Source organism: Amphiura filiformis, chromosome 2 (genome assembly GCF_039555335.1).
Source record: "Amphiura filiformis chromosome 2, Afil_fr2py, whole genome shotgun sequence".
Taxonomy (NCBI): domain Eukaryota; kingdom Metazoa; phylum Echinodermata; class Ophiuroidea; order Amphilepidida; family Amphiuridae; genus Amphiura; species Amphiura filiformis.
This window is the reverse complement of record NC_092629.1, coordinates 24,811,214-24,829,768: the sequence shown is the minus strand read 5'-3', so window position 1 is coordinate 24,829,768 and position 18,555 is coordinate 24,811,214. Positions and strand designations below refer to the sequence as shown.

Below are 18,555 nucleotides of genomic sequence, written 5' to 3'. Positions count from 1 at the left end.
GTCAGGAAGATATTTAATATCCCGAATTTATAATATGCCTAGGCTGTAACCAATTTGCTAGAGAATATTTGTTACCATGTTTAATAAATTCGTATTTAACGTATAATAAAATGTGGCCGAATGTATATTTGTGTACATAGTTTGTGGATTACAAGAATAATATCTTCTTCGGTCTTTGCTACTAAGCATGTCGGGAAGGATATGGCTGTATGCTGACCTGGGTCAATATGTTTTGGCCAGATGAGGTCCGACCGATTGCCTACGTCACTGTGTGCGATCATGTGTGACAGGCAATTCCCGATATCATAATAAATTCCCTGGTTAAGTTTGCTAATTGGTTGTCTCTAAGTCGCATTGCAACACACTTCTTTATTTTGCACTTTTAAACATATTAAAAAAGCTGGGCCAGTAAATTTATTGCAGGGCCAGTAGATTTGCCATTTCATTGGACCGGAGGGCCAGTAGAAAACTGAAACATAAGTCTGTCCCTGTTAGTAAGCTGCTTTATGACAGCAGAATTACTTACACAGGCTTGGTTCACTTGACTCTACACGTACATGGGGCAGTGAAATGACTTCTTCATTGTCAAACCAAACTTGGAAGATACCATGTAGAACACACCATTCATCTAAGTCCTGACAGAAGTACACTACTCTTTGCACTCAGATGGCACATCAAAATATAGCATAATGCATCCATCTGCTTGACCTTTTTCTGAAATGTACACTATATTTTTTCCACACTGTTTGGCAAGCAGCTGTCTAAATTCTTCAACGTCTATTGGTCTGAACTGTTCAATGTCACCGACGATCTTCAACTTAACTAAGGATCTTCCTGCTCCTGTTGATAAAAGAAACAAAAAAGAATTGCAATATTGGAAACTGTCATGCCATAAATTAGAGGTTAATAATTGCACTACACAGCCGTTTTCGCCAAACGTTTGTCAAACAATTGCCGATCACAAACGTTTGTCAAACATTTTCGTTAACACCCGCAAACGTTTGGCAAACGTTTTGATCGCTAAATGTTTGTCAAATGTTTGCATCGTGCATATTCATGAGGTTATGAATCATGATTACATATAATGGGGTTATCACTAAAATGTAGCATTCGTAGAATGCTAGAAAATGATGTCAAAAACTTCTTAATTGAAAATTGCTGACATGTGACTCATTTCCCTTGATCATGTCACATATTAGGTTACATGTATCATAATTACTTGGTTTTTTATACAAAATAAATAGAATCTCAAATTCAGCATGTTCATGACTATATAGTAACAATGCTTGGGAGGGCTACCAGCTTACACTGTCAACAGTAATGAACTACCAAAAAAGCAATCTAGGATTTGATATAGAAGTTGGCTATGAAATGTACCATGTTTTTTAAGGAAAAGAAATAAACAAACAAACAAAAATATACTTTTAACCCTAACATGCCCAGGTACTACAAACCCGGGACTACAAAATACTACATGATATGCACTGCGCATGCATGCATACATCCTACAGGATGCCATGACGCAATAACCCTACAGTTCAATCAACTGGGTCAGTGAAACAACCGCGGTTACCAGATGCCGACCTAGTGAGTCTTTGATTTTTGTGACCCGATTGTCAGAAAACATGCCAAAATGCATGTTTTTGGCTCTTTTTTCAAGAAATTAGTAAAATAATGAACTTTTCTCCAGGTTAGTACTAAATGAATGATTAGGATTGAGCTTTATTTCATTTAGCAGAACTTGATAATATTTTTTTAATCCAAAAAAATTAGTAAAGTTTAGTATTTTTCTGGAATGGGGAGTAGTTGTGCATAAAGTTTTAACACCATTCAAGCACACATGTTTGCTTTGCATTTGCACAGAACATGTCTTATAATTTCAAATGACTAGAATACTCGCAACATGCTTGGATTGAAAAAAAAAAGCCCAATATCATTCCAAATGTCATAAAATATCTAAATATCAATAAGTAAACGTACCTTGATCAACTTGTTCAGGAGTACATACAAATAGTGTTTTTGATGTCAACTGGTCAGCATGAAACTCAAGCACCTTTTTGTAGAGTAGTGAATTTCCAACATGATACAATAGATATTGGACAAACCATGTGTTTGTTGAACTAAGATAATTATAATCTTCCATACATTCCAAAAGGTCCTGCTTAGACTCAAGTTTTTCAATAACATCCCTTGGTATTCCAAGCTCACTTTTCTTGTCTGAAATAAAAATAAATAATAATCAAACATTTTGCATTAATAAACTAGAATTATGTGGTTCATAATTAAGGTGGCCCCCACACAAAGGTGGGTAAGTAACAGAGGTTTGTAAGTACCAATAATATGCAATTGAAGTCATTAATATTGTGGATTAATTGAATATTTGGGAAAATATGCAAATAAGCTCATTAATATTCATAAATATGCTAATAACATGACACAAATCTATACAGTACATCAGGCCACCATATACTATCACAATACCAAGTTTGATATAATATTGGATGGCTGAGCTGTTGGCTCGTCCGATATTTTTATGACTCATCCGATATGTTATGGTATCATGCAAAATAATAACATAATAATGAAGTTGATCAGTTATTGCGTTTAAGCTGCAGAGTGGATTAATGAAAATTTAGACAAAATATGCAAATATGCTATTAATATTTATAAATATACAAATAACGTGACACAAACTATACAGCACATCAGGCCACCATATCCTATCACCATACCAAGCTTGAAGTTGATCGGTTATTGTGTTGGAGCTGCACAGTGGATTAATGAATTTGCTTCTGCCCAGACAGCCAGTCAAACAAACAACCCCAACCAGGCAAACAACCAGACAGGCAACCATTTTGGCAATAACATAAGCCCCACATAATGTGTGGGAGCCAAAAATAATCCAGATGTCACACACCAATTATATTATTAACCAGACAAAATCTAAAGTAAAACAGACTGAAACAGATAACTATCTTTGTCGCTATTTGAGATATGTCCTCTTGTTTTAAAGAGGTGTGACAAGACTGACAGCTTCATCCCTGATTTTTCTTCATCAAAACTGAGAATTTGGTATCACAAGGAAGCTCATATCTTTCTCGTTATCCCAGTAAAATTTAATGCTCGAGATGTTTAGTTTAGATGGTGTGAACAAAAATATGGTAAAAAGTGGTAACCACAACCTGAAGTTTGTGGCATTGTTATATTGCTTCATGAGTTTGCTTCTCATATCAAAACCACTACAATGCAACTCAAAATTTCAATACATATTGTGTTAATGGTAGGCCTAAATGTAAAATAGAAAACAGAACATGAAAGACCATGCCCCTAAAAAGATAAGAATAAAAATCAGTGGCAGCACTACCGGGGGATGGGGAGGCAAGAGGGGAAATTTGCCCCCTCCCCCACTTTTGAGGCAAAAACCCCAAAAGCACACAAATTTCTACTTTTTGAGGCAATTTTGATTTTGCAATTGATTTTGCCCTACCGCTGAAATTTACTTTGCCCCCCCCCATAAAGTCAGATATGGGCAAGGTATCATTTCAAAAACATAAAATTTTTATTTGATCAAATTATAAGAGATATTATCAAAGTTACCTTTTCGCAATAAAAACTTCAACTTTTTAAACTGTTTCTCTGTGAGTTCTTCACAAATGTCATAGCATAGCAAATTGTATTCCACAGGTGGAATACCTGCATTTTCTATGTCTTCGGTGGATACACTCCCTCCTTAAAGAAAAAAAGAAACATATTATGAAGTTAAAAGTTGCTAGAAAAAATATATGTTAACATAATATATAATTTTTGGTAAAACAATACAAAGATATATAATTGCAGATCACTTCTGCCACTGAGAATCCATCATCAGAATATGTCTGCACATGCGCAGAACTGGGGGGGCTCGGTACAAATGACCCAACGGGGACGTGCCACAAACATGGGTAGCATTTTCAGCAGTTTGGTATATCAATGACCCCTTTTTCTAAGCCAATTTTGGTATATGGATGGGTCCTTTGATCATGCATGCAAACACACCAGTTCATTGAGTCAATGCACACAATTTAATAGTACGAACCCTGGAGAACGCACTCTCTCCAAGTCGCTAAACGGACTATACACTCACATGCACAGAAACCCTCTTTCTTGGTTCTATAGAATACACCGACACAGAACCTTTCCATTACTTCAGTCCCTTATGACTCTGATGGCCTTGAATGAAATGTCCTTGTCCCGGTCCTTGTTAAATTTTGGCATATCATTTTGACCAAGTTTCATGAAACTTATTATAATGTGGACATTTTACAAAAACCTTACAAGCAAAAATTGACTTAATGCTCCTTTTTCTATAATTTCATTCTTGGGTATGGTTTAACATTTTGAACTATAGAACTAGGTCAATTTGGGGCCTGTTTTGTCAATCTGGGGCCTTATGTTTATTGTAGTTTAACATTCTGCTTTAATAAACAGGGCCATAGCAAACGGGGCAGCCGGGGATGCCATATGGCTGCTCCACTTTTTGAGAAATTTGTTATGTTTTTCTTTATATCTTTATGTCAATTTGGGCATATATTTGTATTTTGGCCGCTCCACATTTATGATGTCCGCCCCACATTTGTCAACCTTGTTTCGGCCCTGTTAATTAATGTCATTATGAAATGATAAACCCATGGGAATTATGTTTTGATGGGGTGTGCTGCCTGACCTTCAAAACCCTACCCTATTTCTAAGGGTCGCAGTTAAGTTTTACTCAAGAAAGAGGTATATTTTGCTCTTTGAAGGTGATTTTTCAAAACATGGACCCACGTCTAAGGATATTTTTTTCTAAACCTACCCCATTTTTATCTTTTTAGGGCAATTTTTCAAAGCATGGACCCTTATCTAAGAATTTTCTGTGAAAAACAAACGGACACATTTGAGTGGCATGTCGCAGTATACTTCAACATGGAAATACCAAGCGATTCAATTGCTTAAAATTCAAAAGAGTAAAATAGCCCTTTCATTGTGTAATATGTGACATGATCTGGTCCATGGGACCAAAGGCAGCAAATTTGAAACTGAGATATAGGTAAAAATGTGTAGTAAAAAAACAATAAAATTAATAGAGAAAATATAAATCATAAAACTTCATAACTTTAGAACCAAGTATGCTAGACCTTTGGTGTTTTCAGTAAATGATAGCCTACAGTAACTCAAATTTCAAAAATGCCTCCTTTGGCCCCATGGACCAGATCATGTCAAACCTACCTTCTGATGTGGATGTCCTTTCATTTTCTCTTTCTTCTTGGTTCTCATCATTACCTGTTTGAAAAAAGAAAATAAAATCATTTCGACTTTGTGTGTGCTAAGAACATGACATTAGGCTGTGAGCACATAAAAGTATACTGTATACGGTATTCACTATACTTAGGCCTACATCGGTCATTCGGTCAGAGTTCACATAGTATTATACTCATACTTCTATGTGATCGCAGCCTTATGAAACCTTGCAGCTTGTATGTAAATGTGAGAATGCAAGCAATTTTATCTACCTTTTTACAACAATCCTAACTATTATAAGTACATGTAGTTCAAATATTATTAATATTGTTCTCATGATGATGACCAACATGTTTTTCAGTGTTCTGGGACTTCAGTACTTGGTAGTGTTAGTGTTCCGTTGCCTGAACATTACCAAATGAAATGACACTTATTTGATTTACAAGGTTAATGCTGTGTTTGATAAATGTTCTTTTCTGATCTTTTAACATTTTCGAGTACACTGCAAAAACAGTGTTGAGAAAGTGAAGGCAAGAATGTGTTTAGAAACGTTATGTTTAGAATATGGATGTCAGATGTTTAGAAATTGAACACTATCACTGCCCAATGTTTAGAAATTTGACACATGATGTTTAGCTGCTAAACGTGTTTACAAAGTGAAGGCAAAATTGTGTTTAGAAAAGTGTTTAATTTCTAAACACTGTTTTTGCAGTGTAGTGTACAATGTCATGTAATTTTTTCAAAATTTCTGTTGCTTGCCAGAGACACTATATTAAATGTACCACAAATAAATGTTAGGTATATATACTTTTTGTATTAGTTTATAAAATTGGACACACACTTTGACACTAGGGTAAAGTTCCATGTACATGTAATTGTATCATATTTATCATGTTCTCTTAGGGCTAGCTACTATAGCTAGACCCAGCCCCCAACTCAACACAAAAGTCGGCAACCATGAGAGTTACCAAATCTTTCAAAGACTCCTGATTTTTCATCATATTTACCCCCCTTTTTCATGCAAAATCAAAGACAACATTTGGCCAAAAACAACCCCTATTTTGTGGTTTTCAATGACTAGAATTTCAAACACCCCTTTTCAATGACACCAAATATTGACATAAAATTACCGGATTTTCCCAAGTACCCCTTTTATCCAAATTTTGCAGACAGCCCAAATTAAATACCCTCTATTTTGCCAATTTCGCGGTCATCGCTACTGGTAAAAACAAGGACCGTTGGTAACCGTAGCGGTTGCTGCGGGACAAGGAATTCAATTTTGCAGTGATGGTGTCTTTGAAGCAGGTTTAAGTTTGACCCCTATTTTGACCTGTAACCCCTCTGTGAGCTTAACCTTTGAGGGCGCTCATCTTAAAAATAATGCCAGAAAGGGTATTTCCATCCACACCAAAAAAAAAAAAATCAAAATTTGAAAAATTGTGGTCGGAAATCAATTTCGGACAATTTTGATGTCCAAACGATTTTCGGGAAAAAAGCGTCTTGACATCAAAAGTGTACGGAAACCGATTTCGGACACTTTTGATTTCCAAACAATTTTCGGGGAAAAAGCGTCTTGACATCGAAAGTGTTCGGACACCAATTCTGGACACTTTTGATGTCCAAACAATATTTGGGGAAAAAGCGTCTTGACATCAAAAGTGTTCGGAAGCCGATTTCGGACACATTTGATGTCCAAACGATTTTCAGGGAGAAAAGCGTCTTGACATCAAAAGTGTTCGGACACCAATTCCGGACACTTTTAATGTCCAAACGATTTTCGGGAAAAAAGCGTCTTGACATCAAAAGTGTTCGGACACCGATTCCGGACACTTTTGATGTCCAAACGATTTTCGGGAAAAAAGCGTCTTGACATCAAAAGTGTTCGGAAGCCGATTTCGGACACATTTGATGTCCAAACGATTTTCAGGGAGAAAAGCGTCTTGACATCAAAAGTGTTCGGACACCGATTCCGGACACTTTTGATGTCCAAACGATTTTCGGGAAAAAGCGTCTTGACATCAAAAGTGTTCGGACACCGATTCCGGACACTTTTGATGTCCAAACAATTTTCGGGAAAAAAGCGTCTTGACATCAAAAGTGTTCGGAAACCGATTTCGGACACTTTTGATGTCCAAACAATTTTCGGAAAAAAGTGTCTTGACATCAAAAGTGTTCGGAAACCGATTTTGGACACTTTTGATGTCCAAACGATTTTCGGGCAAAAAGCGTCTTGACATCAAAAGTGTTCGGAAACCGATTTCGGACACTTTTGATGTCCAAACGATTTTCGGGAAAAAAGCGTCCTGACATCAAAAGTGTTCGGAACCCGATTTCGGACACTTTTGATGTCCAAACGATTTTCGGAAAAAAAGCGTCCCTTAACTTCCCTCAATGTTCCCAATTTCCCATCAATTTCCCTCATTTTCCCAAATTTCCCTTAACTTCCTCTATTTTCCCAAATTTCCTTAATTCTTGTAAATTTCCTTAATTCACCTGAATTTCCCTTAATTTCCTTAATTCTCTTCAATTTCCTTAACTTCCCTCATTTTCCCAAAGTTCCCTTAACTTCCCTCTATTTTCCCAAATTTCCCTTAATTCCCCTCAATTTTCCCCCAATTAATTCACCTGAATTTCCCTTAATTTTCCCAAAATTGCCCTTAATATCCCCAATTCTCCTCAATTTCCCCAAATTTCCCTTAATTCACCTGAATTTCCCTCAAATTCCCTTAATTCTCTTCAATTTCCCTTAACTTCCCTCAATGTTCCCAATTTTCCCTCAATTTCCCCTCATTTTCCCAAATTTCCCTTAACTTCCCTCTATTTTCCCAAATTTCCCTTAAAGGAGGATTTCGTGATCCTAGCATCCTCTTTTTATGACATTTTTCAGTAGATAGCCACGAACAAAGCTTATTTCCAAAATTTCCGTTGAGTTCTGATGTTGCGTTTGCGAGTTATGTATGTGTATTACACTGCTCCATAGACAATAATTTCCCCCATTCCCCTCAATTTCCCAAATTTCCCTTAATTGCCCTATAGGCCCTCTCCCTCACCAAGTACCATAGCCATGCGACAAACGATGTTGATGCAAATAATGCCAGAAGAGTATTTTCATCCAAAAAATCTAAATTTCAAAAATGCAGAAAATTGTTGAAAATCTAAATTTCAAAAATGCAGAAAATTGTTGAAAAACGTGTAATGCCCCTTTAATGACCTAATTAGCATATTTCGGGACAAAACTCTTTTCCAGTATGGGGCCGGTATAGGCCCTCCCCCTCACCAAGTGCCATAGCCATGCGACAAACGATGTTGATGTAACAGCATTTTTTAGTGTTTGTTACTAACAGACGGACGGACTAACGGAGAGACATGGTGACTTATAGAGCTGCTACCCACTGCTAATTCCCTCTATTTTCCCAAATTTCCCTTAAAGGAGGATTTTGTGATCCTAGCATCCTCTTTTTATGACATTTTCAGTAGATATCCACGAAAAAGCTTATTTCCAAAATTTCAGTTGATTCCGATTTTGCGTTTGCGAGTTATGCATGATTATGTGTATTACACTGCTCCATAGACAATGTGTTGTAATTTCGTTCTGGTTCACCAGAACGAAATTCAAATTTGGCAATATTTTTGCTAAACGAATTAATCTGCAAGAAATATTTGGTAAATAAATAAATACCAGAGGTATCCAGTGGTATAAAAATCTCAACTTTTTTTTTTTTTTTTTGGGGGGATGAGGCTGTGGATCACAAAATGCCCCTTTAATTCTTGTCAATTTCCCTTAATTCACCTGAATTTCCCTTAATTCTCTTCAATTTTCCCAAATTTCCTTTAATTTCAATTAATTCACCTGAATTTCCCCAAAATTGCCCTTAATTTCCCCCATTCCCCTCAATTTCCCTCATTTTCCCAAATTTCCCTTAATTGCCCTATAGGCCCTCTCCCTCACCAAGTACCATAGCCATGAGACAAACGATGTTGATGCAAATATTGCCAGAAGAGTATTTGCATCCAAAAAATCTAAATTTCAAAAATGCAGAAAATTGTTGAAAATCTAAATTTCAAAAATGCAGAAAATTGTTGAAAAACGTGTAATGCCCCTTTAATGACCTAATTAGCATATTTCGGGACGAAACTCTTTTCCAGTATGGGGCCGGTATAGGCCCTCCCCCTCACCAAGTGCCATAGCCATGCGACAAACGATGTTGACGTAACAGCATTTTTTAGCATTTGTTACTAACGGACGGACGGACTAACGGAGAGACATGGTGACTTATAGAGCTGCTACCCGCAGCTAAAAATTACCCCTTTCCGTGCTATTTGGTAACTCTCATGGTTACCAACTTTTGTGTTGAGTTGGGGGGCCGGGTAGCTAGACCGCTCTTTTTTGTGTACTTTTTTCCATTGCGACAAAACATACTTCTTCCGTCCTCTGTAGTCTTTTTAAAAGAATACTTTTGATCGAAGGGGACATGTTGCGAAGCCGCGAGCAAAGTAGACTATGCCATAGTCGAATTTTATTAAAAATATGTTATTATTTAATAGTCATGATGAACCCATTTCGTTGAACTCAAAATTATACTGATGTTTATTAAAATTAAAGTATTCAATAGTAAAATGGTCATAAAGAGTTAAAAATATCAGATGATTAGTGACAATAAAAGTAATTGAATGCAACATTATCTTGCATAATTATAATATCTCACTTTAAGGGGGTACTACACCCATCGATAAATTTGTGTCTATTTTTGCATTTTTCTCAAAAACTAATAACACACTGGTAACAAAAGTTATGTATATTATACGGGCAAGGAATTCAATTAGGGGTGGTGCAATAATTATGTGTACCGGGGGGTGAATTCTCAAAATGGTCTGCCAAAATCGCTTGCCCCCCCTTTGGCTGTGCCAAAAACCTTTGCCCCCCTTTCGACGTGCCAAAAACCTTTGCCCCCCCCTTTCGATGTGCCAAAAAACCTTTGCCCCCCCCCTTACACATGCAAGATTTTGGGGAACCCGAATTGAAAACCTTAAATTGTCTTAACATATAATGCGAGCGCAGCGAGCAGGAAATTTTGCATATTTGAACGTGTTCGTAACGTTTTCCTACGCCTTTTAGGGCGTAATATAGAAACGGTGCCCAAAATATCTGTGCCAAAAATTGCTTGCCCCCCCCTTTTCGACCTGCCAAAATCGCTTGACCCCCCCCCCTTTCGACCTGCCAAAAATGCTTGCCCCCCTTTTGGCCTGCCAAAAATCTTTGCCCCCCTATAATTCACCCCCGGGGGGTACACATAATTATTGCACCACCCCTTACTACACTGGAATTTCAGTGATCCAAGACAAGTGGTTCGTTATTTATGATAAGAAATAAGGTACCGCTACGATGTACCTCATTTTCTATCATATATACTGAACCGCTTGTCTTGAGTCACTGAAATTTCAGTGTAGTAATTGGATTCCTTGCCCCAATAATATACATAACCTTTGTTACCAGTGTCTTATTATTTTTGGAGAAAAATGCAAAAATAGTCACAAATTTACCACAGGGGTGTAGTACCCCCTTAATACTGAACAATTCTGATTTTGGAATCTACCAGTTTATTGATAGCAAACCCCGAAAATTCGACTATGGACTTTGAATTGTAAGCAGAACTTTACCCCCTGGACTTTGCTCTTTAAAAACACTGTCAAGCATACTTGTTTATCAGTCCATTAACCACAAGTACGCGCTAGATGTTTGATGAGAGATTAACTTTCGCGTCAACACAAAAGCGCCGCAAATACCACAGACAGTTGTGTACGGTGTAGTTAATGGTAATGGCGCGGGCCCAGAAGATTTAAACCATAGCGAGATATGGGCGACCAATCACAAGGCAGATCCATTTAAAGATGCATTACATCATGGCCAATTTTAGTTAGACCAGAAATTGGCCTAACTCTCCATAGATAGAGTCCCGTGTTAAAAATCTTAACCGCAAGGCAAAGTCAGTAGTCTACTTGGGAAGCTAACAAAAAAAGGGAGTAGGGTGACTGAAAAGATTAGATGTGAAAATCTATCAATGGGCTATTCCATTTGAATTCCACACCCCCCCTGTGGAAGATTTACAATGCTACCTAAATTCCAGCTGGGCCAAATGTACAATCCGGTTGGAAATAGTCCCATGTTTCATTGTAATTCCAGCTGAATCATGTAGAAGATTTACAAATTTAATGCAATTCCAGCTGGATACCCTATGGAAGATTTGCATTTTGACCTCAATTCCAGTTGGAAACATTTACATGTTTTGTGTGGAATTCTAGCTAAAAACTTCATTCCAGTCAGATACCCTGTGGAAGATTTTCATGCCGACTTCAATTCCAGTTGGAAACATTATCGGTGGAAAATTTAACTTTCAGTTGGATACCCTGTGGAAGATTTGCACTTCTACCTCAATTCCAGTTGGAAACATTTACATTTTGTTAGAATTCCAGCAGAGAAGGTCTAAAACAGGGTAGAAATTCCCCCTGTGGAAGATTTGCTTGTTTTCTGAGTATGGTGGAAATTTAGAAATAATAAAAACTGTTAGACGCAAAAAACATGTTTGCTTAAAATATTATCATGCTGAAATTTCCAACAATAACCAACACATTTTGAGTTGGACCATCATGGGGAAATCCCCCCCCCCCAACCCATTGGCTCATAATTATTGCACATCAGCCCCTAATGAGAATTTTTGCCTGAATTTTATTTTGTTGTCCAAATTTACGAATTTTTTGTTGTTGTAAAAAAGGATTTTTTATAGATAGAATTCTTGACAGTTTCTTCAGATTTTTATTTTGCTATACATTCATTCATTCAAATACCAGATAGACTTTATAGCCAACTTTAATAGACCTCAAGTGACAAGAAATCTATTTTGTCTGCATTGTGAAGTTTTTGTTTTAAGAACAGGTAATTGCAAAAATATAATGCCACATAAATTAAACCATTAACATTCTAAAACCTATTTTTAGGATGGGTGTCCTTGGCCCAGTGGAATAGTTTTGTAAAACCACTACAAGTTTGTGCACAGAAGCTGTGGACCACAGTGGACAGTGTATGGGGCATAATTTGATTATGATCTTTAGTCTGGGCTTTTCTCAGGATAGGCCTTGCTTCATGTTTTTTTTCTACCTGGTTACAGATTTTCACATAACAAATTCAAGTTTTATATTGACATGTGAATTAATCCTTTTTACTGAAGTTCAAGTATAACGAGTCTTCTTTTTTTACTGAAGTATAATGCGTCTTCTAACCTCAAAACTGATTACCACTTCACTTTTTGTATTGATATTTTCATACAGATATTAAACAATATAATTTAATTAATATAATTGCCCTGGTTGCTTATTTCTATTCTCGGCTTTCTAGAGTTCAAAATCGTAAACATTTTCAAACAAAATTGCCTGCATTTTTATACCCAGGGCATTTTAATTTTAAGGTGTCATTTTGGTGTCTAAAGGTAAAATTCCAAGCAGGTTGGACAACATACTTTGATGGACAAATTGAATTTGGCTACAATATAATTTTGAATTGATTTCTAGGCTGATTCCTCATGTATCGTGCCAATGTCTCAGATTCAAATGTCAAAGAACTTGCCCATATGAAAAAATAAACACTTAAAATTTCTATACTACATGCTCATTTTCTGATATCAGAAAGATGAGAATTAAAAAAACATTCTTAATTAATTATTTCAAGATATTGGAGATATTGAAATGAGGGGATTTTTTTTCAGCTTTGATCGTTATCAAAGCAGATGGACGTGAAACTTTTATACCAATTACCTTTTCAGAAAAAAGTCATTGATAGATGGGCAAATGGTCTTTTGTACCGAGTACCTCCCTAGCTGTTTATACAGGCTATTTGAACCATCAACCATGCCCCCGCATATTTCATTATAGTCTATTAGACTTAGAGCATGACAGTATCCTGCTATGACTATCACCCTCCACTTTGTCATATCATAGGAACTAATATTTTTCCCCTGGTCTGTTTTGAAGGGGAAAAACCTCGGGCCCTTCGTGATTTTGAGTTTACCGTTTCCTGCCCGCATCCAAAATAATTGAGAATTGCAAAATATTTAGGCCTAATTATTCGATTTTTATTTGATATTTTGATCACATTTAATAGCTATGATGCTGAACAAACAAATAACATCTCTGCATTGGTATGAAATCAACCATAATTGCAATATAATTACAGTAAACCCGCAGTGCCAAAATGTACCGCTGATATTGCATATGTGACCACTCATTTCAAAAGAAAGAAAATGATATATTAATTAAGAATAAACTTTTTGCAGTTCACATTGTTAATTTATTCATTCAAGGTTTATTTTGATTCTCATTTAAAATTTATACTAACAGTTATAAATATGCTCTTGTAATGTTTTCCGTTTGGACAAAGTCATTTTTGACCCTCGGACGTAAAACTAGCACCATTTTGTTTAATAATTTAGCTTCTTTTGCTTTCATTTCTTCATCACATACTTTTAGAAAGATATACATTTAGAATATGTAACAATATCATGAATAGCTCTTCTACAATTCGAGCAACCCCCCTCTGAAATTGGGTAAAGTTGTTTTTGGCCCACACTGTAGATGTGTCATTCAATCGAATTGGTCGTTCATTTTAATTCATTCATTAATTTCAATCATTTGTATTATATTTGTTTTAATATATCAAGCCTGTAAATATTGTCAACTGAGGGAGTATGGGCAATTCACTTGCACGACTTATTTCTGCCCAATGTTTGTTGACTTTTTCATCAAAAGTAATATTTTCAATGCTAAAAAATATTTATAAAATTTTAAATAAATTTAAAATAATTTGTAATGCAAGAAAATGAATTTTTATTGCAAACATTTTGACTTTAATAAGTTTGTCACTGAAGTTTGTTAGGCTTATGTGTGCAATACCATGTCATTTTATTTTTTATTTTATTGTAATATTTGTCAATCAATCGAATTGGTCGTTCATTTTAATGCATACATCAATTTCACTAATTTGTATTGTATTTTGTTTTTGGGGCGCCCTCTACGGAGGTGCCCACCATATAGGCATGAGTTTGTGTAAAGCTTCTAATTTCACTCCTAGATTTACTCCGCAATTGTTTTGCTAAAATTATGCCCTTGCTCAGAAATAAAACCACAATATGCTTGGATTTTATTTTATTATTGTTTTCTGATATGCACGGGATAAAATGGTTTGCGTATATTCTTTGTTTAAAATACAAAATTAATGGATTTATAAAAACACCAAATAAAGCGAGACCTTTGACCTTTGTATGGCTTAACCAGTTTACCGCCTCTTAGAACCCGATAGACGGTGACCAACACTATGGACTACAATAGCCTAATCTCAATGGCATAGTCCAATAACCTCAAATAAACAATCATAGTGCAAAATTTGACCTAACTTGCAGAGTATGAGTTTTTGTACCCAAAGTTTCAAAGTCATTCAAAGAATGTAATGTATGTTGTATAGTTGTCCTTGTTTAATACGCTGCAGCATGGTAGGCATCTTATCAAGATCAAGATAGTGATAGTGACATAACAATTAACATGCTTATCTTACCAAGGTCTTATCTATCTGCATGTAATTGAAAATATGTGTATTTGTTTTAAGGATGAAAGAACTGGCTCCTTTTGCATGGAAATTAGAACAAATTACTATACAAGCTGTATCAAAAAGTTTGGTACCCAGCAGTTTTGATATTTTGTCAACACTTAAATAACATTATGTTAAAATATTTGCACCTAGCAAACACAGAAATATTCTTACAATGTTTTTTACAAAACGTTTTAATAACATTTAAATGTCGGGTTATATAAAGGTCGTGAAAACATTATAAAACGTTATTTAAAATATTTTGGCCAAACATTTTTTGCAAAAATTGTTTTCAACCCCAAAATAACATTCTGTTTAGAATGATTTGTACCAAGTTTTCACAAATGTTTTTGGAATGTTATTAAAACGTTTTTATACCCTTTATATAACCCGACATTTAAATGTTTTCTGTAAAACATTTGTGTTTGCTGTGCAGTAAATTACCAACAAATGTTATTTAATGTTATGAAAACGTTTTATACTCTTAATGTACCCTTTATATAACCGACATTTAAACGTTTTCTGACAACCTTTTATAACCTTTTGCGAATGATGTCGAAAACGTTTTGTGTTTGCTGGGTAAGCTACTTTTATGAAGAATGAATGTTCTGACACCAAAATTGTCTGATTTTTCATATTTTGAACCTTAATTAATACAAACATTAGAGTTTGCTAGTAATAAAAAGAAAAAGAAAAAAAAAAAGAAATCCCACAGCCGACCGACCCAATTTTGACAATTCATTTGAGAGCAAGCAAACAATTTTTTTTATTGGCCTAAGATCAAACAAGGCAGTGACTATGTAAACATGAACAAGGCCATGTTTTGAGTAGTATACTGATAATGATAATTGCAGTCACACACAGCACGCTAATTAAATCTGAATAAAAACCGCTTATTTTGTAAACAGATAATACTCTTATTTATGGAAGAAAGTTAATGGAACTGCTCTCATTGAAATAATTGATATATTAAACATACATTGTGTTTTTTTAACGATGGAAATCCGTTCACAAATAAAGTTTTTACGACATTATTTGACAATTCAATTCATTCGGAAAATGCAAGATTGATTCCAGGCGGCGAGTGAAATGATAGAGCCGGCAACTTGTGAAACCGTCCAGCCGTATGGCATTTTCCATATACTCGGTTAGTTTTGTGGGGTTCACTATCAAACCCGAACGGTTTTAGCTTCTATTTATATTATTTATTAACATAGGCCTATTTGTTTGTGATATTTCAAGCGTTTTAAAAATTCAAAATAATCCCATTTAATTACACGGTTGACGATGGAAATTTACTGAATTTAGAGAATGCACGTCATTCACAAGGTACAAGACAGAAAGGGCAAAGAGACAGAAATTTAGAGTTTTAAATTAGAGAGTTGACAGGAAGTTGTAAGAGTTAAATTGTTATGGACATGATTGGTGTAAGCGCGAAAATGTTGAATGTCAGGTCAAAGTCATCCGAGGTGAATTAAGTAATGTCGATCACAATTCTGCGCCAAAATTGTTACAGGTCATCTGAGGTGGACTAAGTATATATTTGGATTGTCAGAACACCTTCCCCAATCAAACACATTTCTCTTGCATTTGATCATCTTCTACTCTTCCCTAGAAAAATCATTATAATACCAAATCTACACACCATGGAATTCACCATCACATCCAAGCTCACATTGGGCGCCCCATTCCTTTTTTAAAGGAATTTTTTTGGTCATAAGCCTGTAAATATTGTCAACTGAGAAAATATGGGCAATTCACTTACTTGACTTATTTCTGCACAATGTTTAATGACTTTTTCATCGAAAGTAATATGTTCAATGACAAAAAAAAAAAAAAAAAAAACTTACTTATTTTAAAAGTTGTATTTCTAAACATTTCAATGTGATATTCTTTTAAACTTAAAATGAATGTCAATAGCCTTTTCAATTAATTAGTTATCACCAAGTGGATATTTGATGAATATCAATGCCATACAGTCATACCGTCATAAGGAAATATTTTGAGTTTCTGTGGCTGCAATATTTTTGGAATTGGAATATCTTTTCACAATATCAATGACAAGTGCGGAATTAACTAAATTAATCAAATATTTCATAAAAACAAAGGCATTATGAAGATTGTTAAAATAAAATGAATGCCTTTGATTTTCAAATTGTTTTGCAGGTTGTAACAAATATGTCACACTTTATTTTGTAGCCAGCCATATATTTCTGAAAGGAAAATTTGTATCAATTATTCACTCTCTTTCTCACATTCATTGGCATGTTTGAGAAAAGATTGTAAATAAAAATATATAAATCGGGACTCATTTCCACAAAACCCTGGACATGTTGACAACCCTTCTGTTGAAATAAAAAGATATGTTGCGCTTTATCATGTTCCTTCCTGTATTCTACGGGGATCCCTTCAGATTAGTTTACTATTTGGGTATGCTGTTTTCTATTGTCAATATATTCCCGCAACTATTATTTATCTCCCCTCAAGCATGACTTTGATGACTATTTCTTATGATAAATACAGGTTTGTACTTTTGAATTACGTAATCTCATTTGTATCAAGTCATTGCTATATGTACACTGACAACTGTCAACGTTGGTGGGACATTTGAATTGCAGTTACAGAACATGAGAGAAGGATAAGTAAGTACCAAAGCAGTTTGCAAGCCCTGTTTTGGTATGAGGTAATCTGAGTATATTCACTTGATAATTGTGAAAGAAGAATTGAACACACATACGAGGAAAGGTGCAGTCTTTGAAATTCATCAGAAATAGGCCTTAATGACAAACAAAAATGGTGTGAAAATCATGGCAGACGAGCATACAAGTTAGACACAAGTTAGACACAAGAATAAAAAATATCTCCAAAATAAAACGAAAACAATTATGATTATTGGTATGAAAGATCATAGTCAGGACAATAGAAATTGTTGCAATAAAAGAAATAAATATGCGCATGTGTGGGTGGTAGGCACAATTAAAAGTACCAAAAATGTATGAAAAAAGGAAAATTTAGGCAAAAAAGCACTATAAATATGACTAAATACAATGCTGCTGGACGTTGTGAGTTAGTTGCTATACTAAGTCTCAGAATGCTGTTCAAATTAAACACACCTTTTGAAATTCAAATTTCTTTTTCAATTCAGAGCCTCTCTATGGTGTGCTGCTTTGATTACATAAACATGACATTTTGAAAACAAAGGGTTTAAAAAGGAAGAAATGTTTGCGAATTCCCCACGGGGACCTCCCATTTTACCTTATCGAACCTGGTACCATTTTAATCTTGCTATTTCTTATTATGTAAAGAACAATGCGTGATATCGCCTACTCAAAATTGGAGATATTCAACATGATCCCCTATCTCTAATAAAAATAGAGGTTATCCGTGTTCTATAAGCTGCATATCCTATCAGCGACTGCTATACCTTGTTTAGGACTTTCAAAAGAAGTACCTGCATGTGTAACCATGGCTGTTTCAAAATAGCCCGCCAAAGTCATGCAGGTAACTCCGAGGTCGTGTATTGAATTCCTTTGAATGAGGAATACTACGGGAATCAGCGTCTTTTGTTAGAAGTCACACATGAGTGAAGTGGATAACCTCTATAGTATAGGTCTAATAGAGTATAGCATCAACCCTGTGTAATCGGTCTACCAAATTGCAAAACCGCA

The 18,555-nt window shown here is 35.4% G+C and overlaps 1 protein-coding gene across 1 annotated transcript in view; it reads right to left on the bottom strand.

Annotated features, from left to right (window-relative positions):
• Nucleotides 1-556: 556 nt before the first annotated feature.
• Nucleotides 557-18,555, bottom strand: part of LOC140135723 (uncharacterized) — a 32,188-nt gene continuing 14,189 nt past the window's right edge. Inside the window, exons 5-8 of the mRNA XM_072157326.1 lie at nucleotides 5,245-5,298; nucleotides 3,598-3,729; nucleotides 1,981-2,217; nucleotides 557-840 (exon numbers count right to left, since the gene is read on the bottom strand). Coding sequence (XP_072013427.1) covers nucleotides 650-840; nucleotides 1,981-2,217; nucleotides 3,598-3,729; nucleotides 5,245-5,298 — 614 coding nt within the window. The 3' untranslated portion in view covers nucleotides 557-649. The remainder of the gene's footprint in view (nucleotides 841-1,980; nucleotides 2,218-3,597; nucleotides 3,730-5,244; nucleotides 5,299-18,555) is intronic.